Source organism: Schistocerca americana, chromosome 1 (genome assembly GCF_021461395.2).
Source record: "Schistocerca americana isolate TAMUIC-IGC-003095 chromosome 1, iqSchAmer2.1, whole genome shotgun sequence".
NCBI lineage: Eukaryota > Metazoa > Arthropoda > Insecta > Orthoptera > Acrididae > Schistocerca > Schistocerca americana.
The window spans coordinates 784,802,395-784,824,708 of record NC_060119.1 but is presented as its reverse complement, the minus strand read 5'-3'; the positions used below and the strand labels follow the sequence as shown (position 1 = coordinate 784,824,708).

The 22,314-nt window shown below is 41.6% G+C and overlaps 1 protein-coding gene across 1 annotated transcript in view; it reads right to left on the bottom strand.

The window, feature by feature from the left end:
* LOC124594223 overlaps positions 1-22,314 on the bottom strand; it is an 84,721-nt gene that overhangs the window by 24,255 nt on the left and 38,152 nt on the right. The window contains exon 3 of the mRNA XM_047132589.1: positions 16,182-16,444. Coding sequence (XP_046988545.1) covers positions 16,182-16,444 — 263 coding nt within the window. The remainder of the gene's footprint in view (positions 1-16,181; positions 16,445-22,314) is intronic.

The following is a 22,314-nucleotide window of genomic DNA, read 5'->3' as shown; positions in this document are numbered from 1 at the left end:
GTAATAATAATATCAGGAACTAAATTAACGACCCATAAATGATATAGGCCACACAGTAGCGATTTGATTAGAACAATGTTTATTGAAAATGCAAACTGATAGCAAAAGTGATCGCATTTAGAGTTACTGTTACACTCTAACGCATATCCATCTGATACAGTTCGATCATTCACAGCCTCATCGCGAAATACAAGTTCGATATTCCACCTCGTTAACTATGCGAAAAGTTAGAGTTCACATCAGGAGCGCGGCTGCTCGCCGCTCAGAGACTAAGTCCCACGATACCACACAACGCGAAAGTTTCAGAGTCGTTTCACTTCCTACATGCTTAAAGACCGAATGTCCGCTTTCGCGTCTCAATCCCAACTGTCCCTTTGGTGTCTAGGCCAGAACTGCTCTCTGCCCGTCTCCGACCTCGTTTCCCGCGCGCCGAACATCTTCACTCAACTGACTAGTGCAGTTCCCTTTCCTGAAGCCGTCCGTCAGATTGGCTACAGCTTACTCTACATTATTTTACATTTTAACATACTTAAATCATCAAAACTTGACCTCTTTCACGTCCTTTTACATAAAACCAGTACAATTTCCTTCTTAAGTTTGTCTGTCACGGCCAGTAGCCTTGCACCAATGTGCTTTCTGATAAATAAATAAGGAACAAAAGTAACTATTATGCACTAAACTTTAACACAAATATTCTATTACCTAATGATTCAATACTGTCATCGTTGAATGTGTTTTGTGTGGAGGAAATAATGATCTGATGCTTAACTGTAAAAACTGATAATTTAAAATTACTATATCTTTTAAACATATAAAGTTACAGGTTGATATTTACAACGTTTGTCATTTTAATGATGCGCTTCTATATGAAATATCGATCGTTAAGATCGACCACAGCGTTCAGATTTTAGCATTCAGGTCTTTTTTACAAAACTTCTTAATTTCACTTTAACAGTAAATACTAAACTATTACAGATGTGATCAATATTCAAGTTTTATTGGAATCACCATGAAATTGTATGGAGGATGGCAGATTAAAACTACTGTGAGTTGATTCCCTGCATTACTACAGAATTAAATAGTTTTCATAAATATTTCCCTTTATGGCCAATCTTAGGTCTGCCATATTTAACACTGCTACGTCTCCTTGGCCACAAACGGCTTCTACTGGGTTTCCCTATGACGTAGGTTCTCGTCTGTCTCACTCGCACACTACAGCGCTTAGGCCTCAATAGACAATAGACGCCTGTGAGTTTCCCCATCTCGTAGTGAATCTGCGCCTTTTGTGGCGCGCGGTCCTGGACGACAGGGTTCCTGGATTCCTGTAAGCTGACTCTTTCGTCCATATATTTAAATGAGAGCGCAATGCTCGTTAACTCACGCACTCGCTGGACAGTGTGTTTAAGGCTTTCAGTCTGACTGGGTTGCTACCAAACACGTCTCTGACGATTGTCTGGTTGAAGGCATATGAGACACTCATCGGTGATGAGAACCTGATGCCAATTCTGAGCTGTCCATTCCGCATGTTGTTGGGCCCATCTGTGCCGTGTCGTGGTTGCAAAGATGGACCTCGCTGTGGACGTCAGGAGTGAAGTTGCTATCATGCAGCCTATTGCGCACTGTTTGAGTCGTAACATGACGTCCTGTGGCTACACGAAAAGCATTATTCAACGTGGTGGCGCTGCTGTCAGGGTTCCTCCGAGCCATACTCCTTAGGTAGCTGTCATCCACTGCAGTAGTAGGTCTTGGGAGGCTTGAGCGAGGCATGTCATCGACAGTTCCTGTCTCTCTGTATCTCCTCCATGTCCAGATAACGTCGCTTTGGTGCACCCCGAGACGCCTGGATTCTTCTTCCCTTTTGAGAGTCCTTCCTGGCACAAAGTAACAATGCGGACGCGATCGAACCTCGGTATTGACCTTCTTTTCTCGAAGTTCACGAAGTACAGTATTAATCCGGATCCGGGCAATGTTGCGTGAATTTATCCTTCACACTATTACGGCACTGACTTAGCATTGCGTGAGATGCTCTGTTGTTCGGATTTCATCAGATAGTGTAAATCACTGCTACCTGTTAGCAAGAAGTCCCTCATCACTCTCGTTGGATCTCCATGTATTGTACCCCTCCTCAATGTCGCCTTCCTTCCGCATTCTCCGTAAAGAAGTATCACGTCTGGTTTCTACTGGTTTGCGAGAAACATTACTGTTTTTTTGACTAACCACCACTCAACAAACGTGAACGATGTAGTTAGAATGGAAGCTACTTTTTTCTGACAATTTTTTACGTTGGTATTGTGACGGAATAACACTGTTTCCTCTTGATTCGACATGACGTGTTTGCTTATTTAGGTAGAAAATCAAGAACTTCCGAGTAACACAGCAATCTGCTTCATGATCACAACAGATAAATCCTACATTTTGAATATCATATATATTACAGCTAGGCCGCTCCTCTGGCAATCAGCGTCAGTTAACGCGTTAACAGACTCTAACGGAATACTTGATATTTGGTGATAAACGAATACTATAGAACTACAGGATACTCCCATCCAAAAATCAGCTTCCGCGATTCTAGTCAGTCAACGTTTTTAAATCGCCAAATAACAATAAGCAATATTATATAAAAAATTACCCCAATCGTTACCACTAACACGAAGATTCAAAAGAAAATTAAAATTCTCGCATTTAAAAAGGCAATAAAACACAGCAAGAACAAAGTTATGCTGAAAATTTCTTATTATCACGAATCTAAAAAATGTAATTTTGCTGTTTACAGTCCTTGCTGAACATGATTATCCATCACATTTTTCGTAATTACTCCACATCGACAAAACTGAGCATTTATCCAGACAGTCAAAAATAGTTATCTGGGAAATTCAGATTTACATAAGGCACGTTTTGCTGTTAATACTATCACACTACATTCAGAACTTTAACAATTAGAACACCCAAGATCTGGAATAGCAACTTAAGAATGGAATTCCCTCCTATCATTATGTTGTAGTCCAACCATTTGATTATCCAAGTTTAACTTATTTACGATTTACATTCTTCAAGAAACGTGAGAAAAAAAAAAAACATACTGAAAGTGAAGTCATGAAAAGTATCATATCATATTCATTATTCATGGCGTCTCTGTTCTCGCTGTCTTCCTTACGCCTCACGATTCACAACTTGACTACCTCCTCCTATCCCTTTGACAGCCCAGTCCAGTCTCGATCTGCCCATATTTCTCGGCCAATCGCTATCGTTTTCCGCGCAGCGCTGGCCTACAGTGGCCAGAAAGGGAGTCGCTCGAGCGTATTTTATGAACTGCCATTCCGTTTTAAGACCGCAGAGGAAAGATACTTTTTATACTTGGCTTGGTAGCATTTTCGCCGTTCAATAGAGCCTAACGCATCCACGCCCGCCACAATACTGTAGGGAGTGTTAAGAGCAGTAACTGCAGAGGGAAAACCAAACATATACGATGAAAACTAGAGCGCTGAGTCCGTATGGTGATGCTGCGTGTTTCCCAATCCCCTCCACTTACTTTTCACGCGGTTCAGCTTCACTCGGTTGGTCTTCATGCGGGCGAACACAAGCCGAGTGAGAACCAAGGGGCACATTATCCTAGTAAGTGGGTACGGAAACTTAGCTGCCAACTACAACACAACACGGCGGGAGGTATAGTGGTAGTACAGGAAGTCCACTTTGTAACTTCACTACATACGTGCAAGCGGATACAGCCGTGTGAAACCCGCTAACAAGGGTGTGTTATTAGGCAAGTGAGGCAGTATCAGTCATCTCAAGGGAAGTGGACCTACCTGTCATTATTGATTTCGTCAAAAGTTATGGCATACGCATGGCCTAGCCACAAACGAAAGTGACAGCAGTGGGAGCTCCAGCCGGTCAATAGTTACAAAAAATAGCAGTTTTGGCGCGGGTCGGGCAAGGCATGAGTCATTTATGAAGAAGTGTAATAATGATGCGATATAAAAGTGATTCCATCCAAATGCACTCCGATAGCGTAATTCTTCGATTTATATTTTTCTCGTCCGGTAAATAATTTGGTGAAAAACTTCAACCCTATTCTTACCTCATCGAAAGAAGAAAATAAATCACATACCGAGAACACTATATCAGAATATGTTTCCTCGTACATCAAAGGCTATCCTCGCCAATATTTGGAGAAACGATGCATTACACCTGGTTTGCTGCCAGGCTGTGAGACGAGAGAGAACTTTTTATGAATGTAAAGTTTGTTTTTCTATAGAAAATTTAAAGCAACCATGTAATTGTAAAAATACGGCTGCGTCTGTAACGTGTGGAAGATGCCGAGAACATTACTGCTCGCCTGTTATTACGATAAATATCACCCTAGCATGTGTATATCATCAACTGTAAATTAATAAAAGTAACAAATTTTATATACGGAATTTTCGTGTACGTGTTACAATCCCTTCCTAGAAATTTATTTGCAACTTCGAATAATCATTGGCATTTCCTTTTCATGCCTTATATGAAAACATTAACAAATATATTATATTGAACAGTGTTTCACTTTATTTTTAGTGTAAGAAATGCAAAAATTTAAAATATAAAAGCAGTTTACGCCTAGGAACTCGATCCCAGGATTCTTCGGTTACCGTTCTGTACTGCTTCCACTGCGTCCATTTACGTACATTCCATTTATGGCGAAGTAAGAAAAATGAGCAAGCAACTCTATGCAACTACAGAAAAATCTATGCAAAAAGGCATTAGCACTAGACATCAGCGATTGGCTGGAATAGATGTTTTCAAATAACGTAAAAACGGCAGCAGTCGTGCACAAAGGAAACACACACCAGGACTGAAGGGACTGTGAGAGATTTCATGTAGATCCACCCACAACTATCCGAGCTGTTGGGCCTGCATAGCATAGCAGTAACAGGAAGGCCTGAAGTGTGTCGCGTGATGAGGGAACCCAACCGTATTGGTCGTTCACAGTATTATTGAAACTGGAAATGAGGGCCATTCCACCCACTTACCGTAAGTAGGCGCGTAATCAGACTGACAATTTATGCACAACTGACCTGAAAGAATTGACAGTGCGCAGCGTTTTCATTAGCCACCCCTGTACTTGTTTATTGTAAAGTTATCGCGAATTTCCGATAAAGGTCAAGCGCAATAATGTCGTGATTAAATAGTACAGGTGCTTACTGTTCTTGTTTATCCATCACGAGTTCGGGCAATGGTTTCTGCATCATTGCGATATGCAGCCGTATTACGCTGCTTGAGGCTTGAGAACTAGATTATGGATACAAACAAATATTCGAAACTGACTGGTCGACGTTATATACGTTTATATTCAATTAATATACAATCTAGAGTTTTGGAACGTTCGTAATGGATCAGGTTAATGTACATTCACATTTCTTTTCTTTTAGTAAATTAAGTGCTGAATACTTGAACGACACTGATCGCCCCAACCTCGAATGGATAAGGTGGAAATAGTTGCAGGATGGGCGGACGTTACCCACCGTAATGTTGACACTGTCGGTATCGTTCTGTTGCATCCAGCGTACCAACAAACGACAGAACGTCGGAGGGGGTAATACCTGCTGCTATGCCACCCGTTCGGCAATAAAAATTATGTTGCCGCACATAAGTTTCTCTGCAGTGGTTTTAAGATAGGCGTGGTTGCGTTGGACGTCATGTAATAGACGTAGGGCAGCCGAGTCCTATACGGAGAGTCACGCTTGCTGTCCGTTGATGAATACTCACGTTCAGAAAAAACAGGACATCTTGAACGACTAGAGATAGGACGTTCATATTCACAGGACATGTACATTAGTATGTTCTGCAGAAATGATTAGCATTTGAGCAATGTTGGCTCGCAGGTTCAAGGTCAACATCGATATCGCGGCGTAACACCACCTATCGGTAAAATGCACCTGCGATTCTTGTTGCCGCTATAAACCGAAGGTACTGGACCAGTTTGACTTGGGGAGTCGAGCACGATGCTTTGCAGACGTATGCACTAACCGTACCGTCAAATCAGTGAGTTTGAAAGAGGGCGCATTGTTGGCATGAAAGAATGGGATCCATCCATCAAGGAAATAGCTGCTCGTATGATGCAAAGTGATTCAGCAGTGCATGGTGTTCATAGTATGAAGGCTTTCACGACTGGATGACATATCTTCTGGTAAACCTTCCGGGATGTAAGGTCGTGGTCCATGAAACTCTTCAGCTCCTAACGTTTCGTCCAGAGCTGCGCTGGACATCTTCAGAGGGGTGTTTCTCCTCCGGTGAGTCTTGCCGACTCGCAAGTCGGCCAGTCGGCAAGACTCACCGGAGGAGAAACACCCCTCTGAAGATGTCCAGCGCAGCTCTGGACGAAACGTTAGGAGCTGAAGAGTTTCATGGACCACGACCTTACATCCCGGAAGGTTTACCAGAAGATAGTGCATGGTGTTTTTGTGACGAATGGTTCACGGAAGGCCATAGAACACAACGACATGGATCAGGTCGCCCCACCCAGATCACCTACCCCCCCTCCCCCCCCCCAAAAAAAATACCTCATCTGAATGGGAATGCAGGATAAATCTGCATCCTCCTCGGCTCTGGTGCGAAAGTGGAACAATGTAACACATCGTATACTATCGGCGGTGACAGTCCGTCGCCGTTTATTAATGCATAAGTTAAATGCGCGTCGTCCACTTTTCCACCCGCCTTTGACGAATGTTCAGGGACACTCTAGACGGCAATGGCGCATGGAACGACGTCACTTGGGACAAGACTGGCATCAGACAGTGTTTTCGGAGGGATCCAGGTTCTGTTTGTTTGAAAACGTTGGCTGCAGTTTGGTTCGCTGCAGGCAGGGAGTGCGGCATCACAGTGACTGCATTCGCACACGACGTACATCGCCAGCTCAAGGCATTATGGTGTGTGGTGCACCCACAGACCACATACGGTGCGGGTCGTGGGCCCTGTGACCAGCATGACCTACGTGAATGACATCCTGTGTCCCATGGCCATATACTTTCTGCGCAACACAACAGACGCCACTAATGGCTCTGAGCACTATGGGACTTAAGGCCATCAGTCCCCTAGAACTTGAAACTACTTAAACCTAACTAACCTAAGGACATCACGCACATCCATGCCCAAGGCAGGATTCGAACCTGCGACCGTAGCGGTCGCGCGGTTCCAGATTGTAGCGCCTAGAACCGTTCGGCCACCCGGACCTGCAGACGCCATTTATCAGCAAGACAATTCACGATTGCATGACGCTACCCGAACACGTGCCTTCTTGGTGTCATAGGATATCAGCCTTTTGGTCTGGCCTGCCAGATCACCAGACCTACCGCCAGTCGAAAATGTGGGTGAAGTGGTGAAACGACAGTTGCAGCGCTGTGATCCAGCGCCAACCACCACAGATGAACTTGGGAACCAGGTGAATGCAGCGTGGGTGGATGTACCACAGGACGCTATTCGCGCCTTATACGCGTCGATGCCATCACGCACGGGACAAGTTATCAGGGCCCATGACGGACCCTGTGCCTACTAGGCAACAGGACACACACTGAACTAAGCTGAGTGAAATGCTAATCATTTCTGTAGAACATACTAATGTTCATGTCCAGTGAATATGAACGTCCTATCCCTAGTCGTTCAAGGTGTTCTGTTTTTTCTGAACACGAGTGTACAAACTGACGTTAATGCCGAAAGTGTAGCATCGCATCAGTCGTTGGCTCCTAAAATTTACATGCTCTGTAGCATTGTCGGATGATGTTCTTAAACGTGGTTTCTGTCCTCGAGTCTGTCGGTATCATTTCTTACATCCTGCACACTATCTGTTCAAAAGTATCTGGATACTTGTGTTTAATGTGAAACTGATCATCAAATGTCACGGAAGATGATGTGATTGCTAAGTAGAAACGCAAAGGGACTACCACAGTCAAACCAAATGAGTGTGCCACATCAGGTCAATTTTTTTGACATTGGTGACAGACAGAGACCTCCATCCAAGTTTAAAGAAAAATTCAACATGTTAGCTACATATCATAGGCATTATGCATCAAACGCCAAATCATAATGACCCCTATTTTCCACTGCAAACTTTTCAAATAACGCCCAGTGTCTGTCTTCCATGTAGATTTCACAATAACTGTGACTATTAACGAAATTATGTGCACTTCATCATGAACCTGACATATAATCCAAACAAACGAACGAACTCACCCAGCGCTTTGGACGAAAACTGGTCAATGCACATCGGGCACCTCATGTAAATCGGTCAAGGGCCATCAACCACTGCGGAGGGTGGTTGTAAAAAATCGCATGAAGTCAACGGAAGGAATAACATGTGGTTTTTTCCGGTATATCAATTATATATGGCGAACGGTAGCTGTTATTTAAATTATCTATTTATCTGGGTATAAATATCCAACCAGGAGCTGTTTGGGTTTATTTATACCACTTATTACAGAATTAACTACTTTTCACACCACTGAAGACTCAGGTTCAGATGGAGGTGTTCAGGAAGATTACATCGTGGACCAAGAGTACTAGACACTGTGGTGATGGTGCTGGCGAAAAAGACAGAAATTTAGGAATCGGTAACGAAACGTGTTGTGTGTTTCTTACTTTTTTCTTTTCAGTTACTTGCAATGCAATTCATTGTGATGTCCATACCAAATCCTTGTCCATAATGTATATTATCAAGTAATACACACAAATGTACAGAAATTAGCAGAACTTGGTTTTAATTACATTCACAGAAGGTAAACACTGTATGTAATTACAAAGAGTATGAATATGATAGATACCACACTTTGCTACATCATGATCCTTGGCTTGTATCAGAGAGTAAATATTTACAAATACAGGTAATACATTCAAATGAATCTTGCTAACGGCAGAAGTGTTCTGATATTGACAATATATATGTAATATGAGAGGGAGCATTAGGCAACGGTTGACCAGAACATGGGAAAGGAATACAGTAGAAGACGAGTGGGCAGCTTTGAAAAATTAAATAGCGAAGGCAGCAGAGGATCAAATAGGTAAAAAGATAAAGCCTAGTATAAATCCTTGAATGAAACAGGAGACGTTGAATTTAACTGATGAAAGAAAAAAAATTATAAAATGCAGCAAGTGAAACAGACGAAAGGGAATACAAACATCTAAAAAATGAGATTGACAAAAAGTGCAGAATGGCTAGGCAGAAATGGACAGAGGACATATTTAAGGGTTTAGAATCATATATTATCAGCGGAAAGACTGATACCGCCTACAAGAAAATAAAAGAGGCGTTTGGAGAGAATAGAAACAGCCTTACGGCTCAGATGGAAAAATAGTCCTCAGCAAAGGAGGGAAAGCTTAAAGGTGGACGGAGTATATAGAGGATCTATACAACGAAGATGACCTTGAAGGCAATATTAGAGAATTAGAATAGGATGTAAATGAAGATGACATGGGTGACATGATACTGCGAGAAAAATTTGTGAGGGCACTGACCTACGTCGAAACAAGGCCTCAGGGGTAGACTACATTTCGTCAGAACTACTGATAGCCTTGAGCGAGCCAGCCATGACAAAACTCTTTCATCTGAGACAGATGAAATACCCTTAAAATTCAATAATAATTTAATAATTTCAATTCCAAAGAAAGCAGCTGCTGGCTCACAGGTGTGAAAATTACAGAACTATTACGTTAAAGACTCATGATTCAAAATACTAACACGAATTCTTTTCAGAAGAATGGAAAAACTGATAGAAGACGACCTCAAGGAAAATCAGTTTCGATACCGGAGAAATGTAGGAACACGAGAGGCAATACTGACCGTACGATTTATCTTAGAAGATAGGTGAAGGAAAGCCGAATGTATGTTTATAGCATTTGTGGACTTAGAGAAGCTATTGACAATGTTGACTGGAATACTCTTTGAAATTCTGAAGATAGCAGGGGTAAAATACAGGGAGCGGAAGACTATTTACAACTTGTACAGAAACCAGAGGAAACCAGACAACGGTTGTAAGAGTAGAGACATGTGATGGTTGAAAAGGGAGTGAGGCAGGATTGTACCCAATCCCTGATGTTATTCAATCTGTACACAGAGCCAGCAGTAAAAAAAATCGAAGAAAAATTTGGATTAGGAGTTGAAGTTCACTGAGAAGAAATAAAAAAATTTGAGGTTTGCTGATGCCATTGTTATTGTCAGAGGCATCAAAGTACGTGGAAGAGCAGATGGACGGAGTTGACAGCGTTTTGAAACGTGGATATCAAATGAACATCAACAACAGCAAAACAAGGATAATGAATCCTTTGGGTCTGCAGCTCTTGTCTTTTTTTCTGTGTTTGTAGTTAAATTATTGGGTATAGATTCCGCCTTTTATGCAGAAACACTGTTTCGGCGTCTCTGTGACAATGGCTTTTATTTACAGAGTACTGTAAAATGTGAACACGTTTTAGGTTGCAACTGATCTAACAAAACGAGGCCTAAAGAAAGTTTTTGTTCGATTTTCTTCTAGTGATGATTTTAAATTATACGGCTTTGCAGGACTATCTGTGTGATGTCATGCACTGATAGCTTGCTATCTGCAAACCAAGCGATGTAAATGAGTTTCATTGGCAAGTTAACACTTTCCCTGATTTTTTAAAAACTCACCTTTTATGTAAAAACACTGTACTTTCTTTTCCGAGAAAACGTTTTTCGTATATATTTGTTATTGCTCACCTTTTATCGTGATTAATCTTTCTTCTTTTTCATTCTGAGAGCACTGCAGTAACGTATTAATCTACTTAACATAATTTCGTTTTTGCAAATGCTTTCTCATTTCGCGAAACGCGGTGAGCACTATGTTGCTGTATTTTCTAACCCAGTCGGCGTTCACTTGTTCCCGAAGGAGTTTGGGGCCGAATTTGAATTCTGTTTACTTTTATCTCGCTCTTTCTGTGCGTGTGTGTGTAAGTTTCTTTAGGTGTTTGTGTTGCTTTTTCTGTAAAGTTCCTTTCATGTGTTAAATAATGTGCCTTTACATACTCTAGCGTTTTCAATTAAAACTTGTTTGCCATCTGCTATTGCTTTCTGTGTGGGTAAGTTCTCTTCTATTGTCAGTTTGTGATATAGACTGTGGCTGGATTTCAGTATTTTTAAATCTCTTGCAATTGTAGTTGGGTGGTGGTTACGAGCTATTGGGTGGTCAGCAAATGCGCTATTGGGTCTGTTACTTTTTGGTTCCGAGTATCTTGCTTTAAAGCTCCTACATGTTTATTCTGTGTATATTGATTGGGAAATGTTACATGTGAGTTCATATATTCCTGATCTGTTGAATATACCTGTGGATGTCTCCTGTGTTCTGAGTTTTTTATGTGTTGTGTTGTCTGTCCTGTATCCTATTTGAAGTTTCTGTGTCTCCAATATGTTGTGTATTCTGTGGACAATTTTGTTATTGTAGGTGAGTGTGCACCATTTTGTTTTGTGTGTGTGTTGTTGTACTGTTGTGTCTTGCATGTCGCCATTTTTTGTATATTGAGTTGATCTGTGTTACGTAAGGTTTTGTGTGTGTATTGTGCGCTCATTCTTTTTCTGTTTACAAATTTCTTGGTTTAATTTCTATCATACGGAGCTTGTAGCCATTTTCCTCTGCTGTACGTTTTATTGTGTTTAGCTCCTGTGTGTAGTTATGTTTGCTTATAGGTGTTCCGTTCAATCTGTGGAGTTTGATTCTGAAGCTTTCTCGCTTGTGTGCTACCAGGTGGTTCGACAGATTGTGAATAGTGATGCTCGTGGTTTTAAGTGTCCTGAATATTGTGAAGTCATGGGTGTTGTTCGCTTTTCGTACGCTGAGATCCAGAAAATTTTGTATGTTGTCTGTTTTTGTTACTAACGTGAAGTGACTTTTTGGGTGTAAGCCGTTTATTTCATTGTGTAGCTTTTCTATATGCGTGTGTGGTTCATCGATCAGCATATTATGTCATCAGCATATAACTTTGTATTATTTTTGGTCTTATTGTTTGCGTGAAGATCCCATTCTCTAGGTTGTTCATGAATATGCTGTCTAGAAGACCGCTACTTTGTCATCCCATTGACAGACCTGTATGATGGGAATAAAATTCTTAGTTGAACATAAAATAATTTTGTTCTGTATTGGTCTTGAGTATGGTTGATATTTCATTAATGTGTGAGTCTGGTATGTTTTATTGTTGTTATAGTCTTAGTATGGTGATGTTGATGGTTTTATTTATGGAATGCAAGTACACTTGATGTATCATCAAATGATATGTGGCTTGCTGTGCCTGGTATGACTATTTTCTTGAATCTCTCTACTGGTTCCTACACAGAAAAAACTGAGAAAACAGGAGACACCCAGAGATAAATTCAACAGATCAGGAATATATGAACTCACATGTAACACTTCCTAATCAGTATACGTAGAACAAACATGCAGGAATTTTAGAACAAGATACTCAGAACATCTCAGAGCCGTAAAAAGTAAGAGAACCCACAGCACATTGGTGACCACCTAATAGCCCATAACCACCACCCAACTACAATTGCAAGAGGTTTAAAAATACTGAAATCCAGCCACAGCCTACATCAAAAACTGCCAATAGAAGAGAACTTACAAATACAGAAAGCAATAGTAGAAGGCAAACAAGTTTTAAGTAAAAACGATAGAGTCGTAAAGGCATATTATTTAACACATGAAAGGAACTTTACAAAAAAGGTAACACAAACACCTAAAGAAGCTTGCACACACACACACACACACACACACACACACACACACACACACACTTAAACTTACACATGTAAAAAGAGAGAGATAACAGTAAACAAATTCAAATTCGTTTGGTTTGCATATGAGAAGCTATCAGTGCAGGATACCATACAGATGGTCCTGCAAAACCATACAATGTAAAATCACGGTATGAATAAAAACAAACAAAAACTTGTTAGATCGGTTACAACGTAAAATATGTTCACTTTTTTTAATTTTTTATATACAATAAAAGAATGACGGAATGTATTAGAATCAAATCAGGTGATGCTGACGGAATTAGATTAGGAAAAGAGACACTTAAAGTAATAGATAGGTTTTGCAATTTGGGCAGCAAAATAACTGATAATGGCCGAAATAGTAGGATATAAAATGTAGACTGGTAATGGCAAGAAAAGCTTTCTGAAGAAGAGAAATTTGTTAACATCGAATGTAGATTTAAGTACTGGGAAATCTTTTCAGAAAGTATTTTTATGGAACTTTTCGATGTACCGGGTGATCAAAAAGTCAGTATAAATTTGAAAACTGAATAAATCACGGAATAATGTAGATAGAGAGGTAAAAATTGACACACATGCTTGGAATGACATGGGGTTTTTTTGGAACCAAAAAAATACAAAAGTTCAAAAAATGTCCGACAGATGGCGCTTCATCTAATCAGAATAGCAATAATTAACATAACAAAGTAAGACAAAGCAAAGACGATGTTCTTTACAGGAAATGCTCAATATGTCCACCATCATTCCTCAACAATAGCTGTAGTCGAGGAATAATGTTGTGAACAGCACTGTAAAGCATGTCCGGAGTTATGGTGACGCATTGGCGTCGGATGTTGTCTTTCAGCATCCCTAGAGATGCCGGTCGATCATGATACACTTGCGACTTCAGGTAACCCGAAAGCCAATAATCGCACGGACTGAGGTCTGGGGACCTGGGAGGCCTAGCATGACGAAAGTGGTGGCTGAGCACACGATCATCACCAAACGACGAGCGCAAGAGATCTTTCACGTGTCTGGCAATACTTTGTTTCTTTTTGTTTTTTTTTTGTTCTAATAAAACCCCATGTCATTTCAAGCATGTGTGTCAATTTTTACCTCTCTATCTACATTATTCCGTGGTTTATTAAGTTTTCAGATTTATACTGACTTTTGGTCACCCAGTATTATGGAAATGAAACATGGACGATAAGCTTATAGACAAGAAGAGAATAGAAGGTTCGCCGATGTAGTGCTATGGAAAAATGGTAAAGATTAGGAGGACAGATCACGTAACTAATAAGGAGGTACTGAACAGTATTAGGGAGAAAAGAAAATTGTGGCGCACCCTAACTAGAAGGTTTCGGTTGATAGGATACATTCTGAAACATCAAGGGATTACCAGTTTAGTACTGGAGGGAAATGTGAGGGGAAAAATTGTAGAGGGAGACCAAGAGATGAATGCAGTAAGAAGTTTCAGAAGGATGTAACTTGCAGTATTATTCGGAGATGAAGAGGCTTGAACAGGGTAGAGCAGGATGGAGAGATGCATCAAATCAGTCTTCGGACTGTAGATCACAACATTGGGAGGAAAAGGGCAGCACAACATAGTCCCAAACGTTGTCAGTCATTCAGACCTTGGGGTTATCTGCTTCTAAAAAAAAGTAGGTCCTCAGTTGTCTTGGACAATCTGAGTGCACCCTGTTCCAGCCCTCCACGAAAGAAAAATCCCAGGGAACTGAACCTGGGTCCTCCAAATGGAAGTATGACGCGTTGACTCCAGATACGGGGGCAGACAGTGCTGATTTTAGACCAAATTAATTTCATTTTATTGTAGTTATTGTTTATAATATTTTGCTTCGCTACAAATAAATTTATGATTGCAACACTAATGGGATGCAGCATGGTGCCATCCCACTAACAAATGATCTGTGATAGAGATACAAGAGGGGAGCTCTTGATGAAATAGCAATAAATAAATCTGCATTTATGCTTAGCAAGAGACTTTATAGTGTATGTCGGAGGGTACTTAGTGCAGTATTGTCACTTCCCCTTATTCCTTTTCCGGTGAGAGGGAAGAAGGCCTGTTGATAAGCCTCCGTGTAAGCTCGAATCTTTCTAATGACCCCTCTATGGCGTTTGTGTGAGATATAATTAGATGTACGCTCTCAAATTTTAACAATAAACCACACCGTGTTGCATAACACCTCTCTTGTAGCGTCTGCCAGTTGCGGTATCCGAACATTTTGATGATTTTGTGCTTAAGAAACGAATATGAGACGAAACGCACTGCTCTTCTTTGGGTCCTCTCTATTTCCTTTTAAGTCTGATCTCGTAGGAGAACCAGATTGCCGAGTAACATTCAAGTATCGGTCGAACGTGGGTTGTGTAGCTACCGCCTTCGTTCGTGGACTGCACTTTCTGATGACGCTTCCAATGTATCTGTTTGGAAACTGCACTACCTAAGAGCAGTTTTACGTTGCCATTCTACTTTAAATCGCTCCGTACGCATAATCCCGGGTATTTAACGGATGCGAAAGCCTCCAGTAACTGCCCGGTAATCGTGTAGTTATTCCATAACGGGTCTTTCCAGCTGTTTATTGGCAGTACGCTACATTTGTTTACGCTATCACCTGCCAATCGCTAACCTAAGAGTCTATTCACTATAGGTCGTGCTGCAATTGCCGCAATTTTTTAGCATTAAGTATGTCGTACAAAAGCATCATTATAAATATCGGATGATCAAAAAGTCAGTATAAATTTGGAAACTTAATAAACCACGGAATAATATGGATAGAGAGGTAAGAATTGACACAAATGCTTGAAATGACATGGGGTTTTATTAGGGAAAAAGGCAAAGTATTGCTAGACGCGTGAAAGATCTCTTGCGCGCGTCGTTTGGTGGTGATCGTGTGTTCAGCCGCCACTTTCGTCATGCTTGGCCTCCCAGGTCCCCAGACGTCAGTCCGTTCGATTATTGGCTTTCGGGTTACCTGAAGTCGCAAGTGTATTGTGATCGACCGACATCTCTATTGATGCTGAAAGACAACATCCGACGCTAATGCGTCACCATAATTCCGGACATGCTTTACAGTGCTGTTCACAACATTACTCCTCGACTACAGCTATTGTTGAGGATTGATGGTGGACATATTGAGCATTTCCTTTAAAGAACATCATATTTACTTCGTCTTACTTTGTTATGCTAGTTATTGCTATTCTGATTAGATGAAGCGCCATCCGTCGGACATTTTTTGAACGTTTGTATTTTTTTAGTTCTAATAAAACCCCATGTCATTCCAAGCATGTGTGTCAATTTGTACCCCTCTATCTACATTATTCCGCGATTTATTCAGTTTTCAAATTTATACTGACTTTTTGATGACCCGGTACATACCTGGGCAACTCTGGGTAATCAGCTAGTAAACAGACAAAACGGTTTTGATAGCAGCGTACGTACGGGGAAGAGGAAGGCGAGGTGCTCCCAGTCTCCGAGGTGGCTGCCGAAGACCTGCGTGAGGGCGTGCGGGCAGAGCGGGGCGGGCAGCGGCAGCGGCAGGCCCCCGGCGGCGCACAGCCGCTTGCCCTGGCTCCACGGGAAGAACAGCCACACCGACACCTGCAGCTGCAGCTGCGCAGGCGCACGCCCGCACCTGCGGCCCACCACGTACACCGGCACCGGCTGGCGCCACGGCTCCGTGCCCGACGTCAGCTCACTCGCGTCTGCCCGACCACACGTACCTCTACAGGACACGGCTCTTCCACAACATATACGCACACATCTTAAAAATACAAGCAGCAGCCATGTAGAAAGCTTGCTCGGCTCTAATGGACACGGCATAGGAAACCTGCTCGGCAGATTAAGCCTGTTTGCCGGACCAGGACTCGAAACAAGAACCTCACTTTTCGACTTACTGACTGAACCATTTAGACACGAATCGCTACCTAACATCACAGTGGGACTATTTTCCTCTCGTTTCTACCAAACTTCAAAAAAGCTCTCCTGGATACGTTGCTGAACTAGAACTCGTGGAAGAAAGGATGTTTCGCAAAAATGGCTTAGTCAAAGCCTAAGCAATGAACCCATGCTTTGTTATGAAAACTTCTGGCACGTTAAATGAATGCAGGGCCGAAAGTCGATAACCGGACCTATGTGAAGTTTGGAAGGTAGCAGAGAGGTACTGGCGGAAGAGTGCCTATGAAGGGGGGCCTAAGTAACGCCTGGATAGCTCAGTTAGTAAGAGCAGTAACTGGAAAGAAGTAAGGAAGGAAGATTAGAGTTTTTTTTTTAAATCCTATGGGACTTAACTGCTAAGGTCATTAGTCCCTAATCTTACACACTACTTAACCTAAATTATCCTAAGGACAAACACACACACCCATGCCCGAGGGAGGACTCGAACCTCCGCCGGGACCAGCCGCACAGTCCATGACTGCAGCGCCCTAGACCGCTCGGCTAATCCAAGATTAGAGTATAACGTTGTGTCGACAGTGCGGTCATTAGAGAGACGGAGCAGAAGCTCGGATTAGGAAAGGATGGAGAAGGAAATCTGCCGTGCCCTTGTCCGGGGGACCATCACAACATTTGCCTCGAGTGATTTAACCATTTCAGACCCTGTGGCTGCAATTGTGTACATTAACTTTTACTTCGTCTTAGCTGTAACAGAAGTACCTTTTTCCTGAGGTACCTCTTTGTGAACATTCAACATTTACATTATGCACAAGTGCTACCAACTGTTAGGCATTACTACGAAAATAACAGCATGTCAACAGCAGTGTGCAGCAGCTCGTTACCACCAGGATACACGACTGTGGTTGGTTCGCAATAACTGTTTATTACAATACAGAATATCCCGCAATTTGTTATTTTAGTCCATAAAATGAAGCCATGTGTTCAAAGTACGTTTAGAAAACGAGTACATATTCATGTAAAAATATTGCATCTAAAATGACTTTAAAAAAATCAGCTAAGAGCTGAGCATTACAACACAGAAAACACTCCAGAAAAGAATTCGGGTCTGAAAGGGTTAAGGACAGCATGGAAAATCTAAATCCGGATGGTCGGGCGACGATTTGAACCGGCGTCCTTCCGAATGCCAGTCCAGCGTAAAAGCCATAACTCACGATTGGAAACGTCCCAAGTTTGAGTTCTGGTCTGGCATATAGATTTAATCGGTCACTAAGTAAGCTGAAACTAAACAACTCCGTAAAGATGAATAACTTCTACATGTCGATAATCTTATTTTTTAAGAGAATACGATTTATAAAAGGGAATTTACGAATTATATGAAATATGTCAGAATATAGCTTGAAAATGCCGGGTAGTAAATTTAAGTTAATGGCGTTTTGTGGAAAATATTCGGTGAGAACTAGGATAGGGCATAGTAATAATGAAATGAAAAACAAAATGAGCAAGTAAAATATTTCAACTATCTTGGATATAAAATATTGTATGAACACGAAGAAGATATGCAGATTAATTTGGATGGACTTGGAAGCATCTGTTGAACAATTCATACAGCTTCAAAGCACAAAACATGGAAAGAAATGCGACTCAAATTTCCTAAAACAATCGCACTGGCAACCCTTTATATGGAAGGGAATGGTGGGTACTGAATGAACGACAAGAAAAACAAATCGAGCACAACGAATAGGAATGAGATTTTATAGAGCGGTGAAGGAATGTAAAAGAATAGCTGAAGTACCAAATGCAGACATACTTAAAATGTTGAAAATTCTGAATGTGAGACAAAAATGATTGATGACGAACAGAAACGGAATGAACGTCATCAACGAATGTATCCAGAAAGTTTATTACATTAGATAAAGAACCTTAAACCAAAACGGGAAAGAGATCCTAGAAGACCGAGAAAAAAACAGGAACCGTAACACGCCACAGTTAACCTAATACGGAAAGCGCATAAGAAGAAGAAGATTAAGTTTCAAAACAGCACCCAGTCCGCTGCTGAGCGAAAGGGGCATGCTAGCCTCTGGCATTGATGTGTGTGATGTCCTTAGGTTAGTTAGGTTTAAGTATTTCTAAGTTCTAGGGGACTGATGACCTCAGATGTTAAGTCCCATAGTGCTCGGAGCCACTTGAACTAGAGGCATGGTACGCCTTAGAACTTTCTCCAACGCTTCGACAAAGTTCCACAGTACTATTCTCGCCGTCCACTGGCACTGCTCGCCTCATTGGATCGCCGAACACGGTACGTCGCTGACGAGCGACCATTGCATCCGCGTAACACTCAGCATATTTCGCCGCTAGATAGTCGCCAAGCAACTGAAATGCTTCATTTCATGATAGTGAATGAATTTTATTTTCTAAAAATGATGCCTTGTGAGCGAAAGTGAAGTGATGAACTGGGGAAGTCCGAAACTAACCAAACGAAACAGACTAGGAAAAATTTCATCACCTATGTGAAGATGGTTCAAATGGCTCTGAGCACTATGGGACTTAACATCTGACGTCATCAGTCCCCTGGACTTAGAACTACTTAAATCTAACTAACCAGAAGAAATCACACACATCCATGCCCGAGGCTGGATTCGAACCTGCGACCGTAGCAGCAGCGCGTTTCCGGACTGAAGCGCCTAGAACCGCTCGGCCGCAACCGCCGGCCTTTGTGAAGAATTATAGAATGTTAGCACAATTTTTTAATTTCAGGGAAGAAATATTTCAGTATATCCCTTACAGCTCTTGGACATACGAGTACGAAATGATACCACCCGATAAATATCTGTCTTTAAGAATGAGGCAGGCAACACACACAGCCATAAAATATTTCAACCCGAACATACGCTTTTGTCGACGAGAATTACGGTGCAGCGTATTCTATTAGAGAGAAATATATGGCACTGTTTTACAAAATGAAATGTAAAAAAGAGACCATAAATTCCATTTGAGTAGTTTACAAGTTAGCTACTGTTTAACAGCTTGAGAGTGTGCGCTTGAAATTTGCATTATGTTACAGATTTTGTAGACAATCCTAAACGTATAGTCCATGTCTCATTTGCTTATACTTGTTACTTGTAAAATTATGTTAGATATGCAATAAATACCTGATTTCTGGATTTCTGTCTCCCTGGGATTTGATTCAGCTTGTACTTTCCCCGCGTCTCCCGGCCTTTTCCACGTATACGTCCGTCTCTTGTGATTCTTCAGTAGTGTATTTGGCAATACAAGCCGAAATCTATTGTAGAACTCAGTTAATCTTTCTGCTACCTCGTTCCAACTACCTAGCCCACATTTTCCCTTATCTCTCTCTTCTGTTCCCTCAATTTCCCCATATATTCTCCCAGTCTCTTTATCTTCTGCTTGCGACGTGGCACGTATACCTGAATTTTTGTTGTTGGCGTCGATTTGGTGTTGTTTCTGATAAGAATAATCTCAAAAATGGCCCTGAGCCCTATGGGACTTAACATCTGAGATCATCAGTCCCCTAGAACTTAGAACTACTTAAACGTAACTAACGTAAGGATACCACACATCCATGCCCGAGGGAGGGCTCGAATCTGCGACCTTAGCGGTCGCGCGGTTCCCGACTGTAGCGCCTAGAACCGCGCGGCCACTCCGTCCGGCAATAATCTCACCAATGAACCGTCCATAGTAGCTCACTTTCGGCCCTACTTTCCTGTTCACAACGAACTCGACTCCTGTCATACTATTTTCCGTTGCTGTTGATATTACACTGTATTCATATCACCAGGAGCAGTTATTTTGATTCCATATCCGTTCATTGACGCCTGCTTTATCTAGATTGAGCCTCTTCATATTCTTTTCCGACTTTCCAGTTTCTCTACAACACTCAAGCAACTGCCATTCCCAGCTCCGACTCGTAGAATGTTACCCTTTCGCTGGTTTTTAATTTTTTTTCCCCCTTGGTCATCTCCCCCTTGACAGACTCCTTCCGGAGATCCGAATGGGCGATTTAACTCCGAATGATTTGGTGGAGCTCTCCACGCCAATCTATCTTCTGTAAATGTCTTTATCTGTACATAGCTACTGAAACTTACGTTCATTTGAATTTGCTTACTATAGTCAATCCTTCATCTCCATCTGCTATTTCCCCCCCACCTGCCCTCCAATGGCACTTCTCTCCGTTACCAAATCAACCATTTCACAAGGCGTTAGGATGTGTCTTGCCAATCGGTGCTTTGTTTTAGCCATGTTGTGCAATAAGGATTTTTCTTCTCTTACTCTGAGCAGGTCCTTGATTAATCCTCTCATCCTCAGCATTCTGCTGTAGCACCACATTTCAGACTCTTATATTTCTTTACTTGTCTGCACTGTTTATCGTGCTTGGTTTCCTTCCGTACGAGGCAACAACAGTGCAATAAAAAGGTGCAGCCATTTATGTCACATAGTTTGATAGTCGCAAAACTCATCTACATCTACATCCATACTCCGCAAGCCACCTGACGGTGTGTGGCGGAGGGTACTTTGAGTACCTCTATTGGTTTTACCTTCTATTCAAATCTCGTATTGTTCGTGGAAAGAAAGATTGTCGGTATGCCTATGTGTGGGCTCTAATCTCTCCGATTTTATCCTCATGGTCTCTTCGCGAGATATACGTAGGAGGGAGCAATATGCTGCTTGACTCCTCAGTGAAGGTATGTTCTCGAAACTTCAACAAAAGCCCGTATCGATCTACTGAATGTCTCTCCAGCAGAGTTTGTCTATCATCTCCGTAACGCTTTCGCAATTACTAAATGATCCTGTAAGGAAGCGCGCTGCTCTCCGTTGGATCTTCTCTATCTCTTCTATCAATCATATCTGTTAAGGATCCCACACTGGTGAGCAATATTCAAGCAGTGGGCGAACAAGTATACTGTAACCTACTTCCTTTGTTTTCTGATTGCATTTCCTTAGGATTCTTCCAATGAATCTCAGTCTGGCATCTGCTTTACCGGCGATTAACTTTATATGATCATACCATTTCAAATCACTCCTAATGTCTACTCCCAGATAATTTATGGAATTAACTGCTTCCAGTTGCTGACCTGCTATATTGTAGCTAAATGATAAAAGATCTTTCTTTCTATGTATTGGCAACCCGTTACACTTGTCTACATTGAGATTGAATTGCCATTCCCTGCACAATGCGTCAATTCGTTGCAGATCCTCCTGCATTTCAGTACACGAAAACCTATAGTGTACCTCGAGAAATCAAGAAATTTGGGAAGAAGAAAGGTTTGTTAGTTCGAGGAATGGTAAAAATTCTAAAATTGTTAATCTGTAATTATATTACACGAAAAAATATTTTTTTGTCATTTGTTATCTGTCTGTCTGTTTGTCTGTTGAGCCTCCCTTTCTCAGGAACGGGTACACGTATCATGTTGAAATTTGTGTCACGTGCTCAGGTCTATAATCTCTTCGCGGTGTAATAAATATAAAAGTCAATGCAACCAAAAGATACGACCATTTATATCACATATTTTGATTGTTGCAAACTCACTCGTTAAAACCTGTAGGGTAGTTCCCGGTCTAGCATCGTGAAATTTGACAAGAAGCTGATATCACAGCACAAGTAAAGGCAAAAAACAAGAAAATCGCCGGCCGAAGTGGCCGTGCGGTTCTAGGCGCTGCAGTC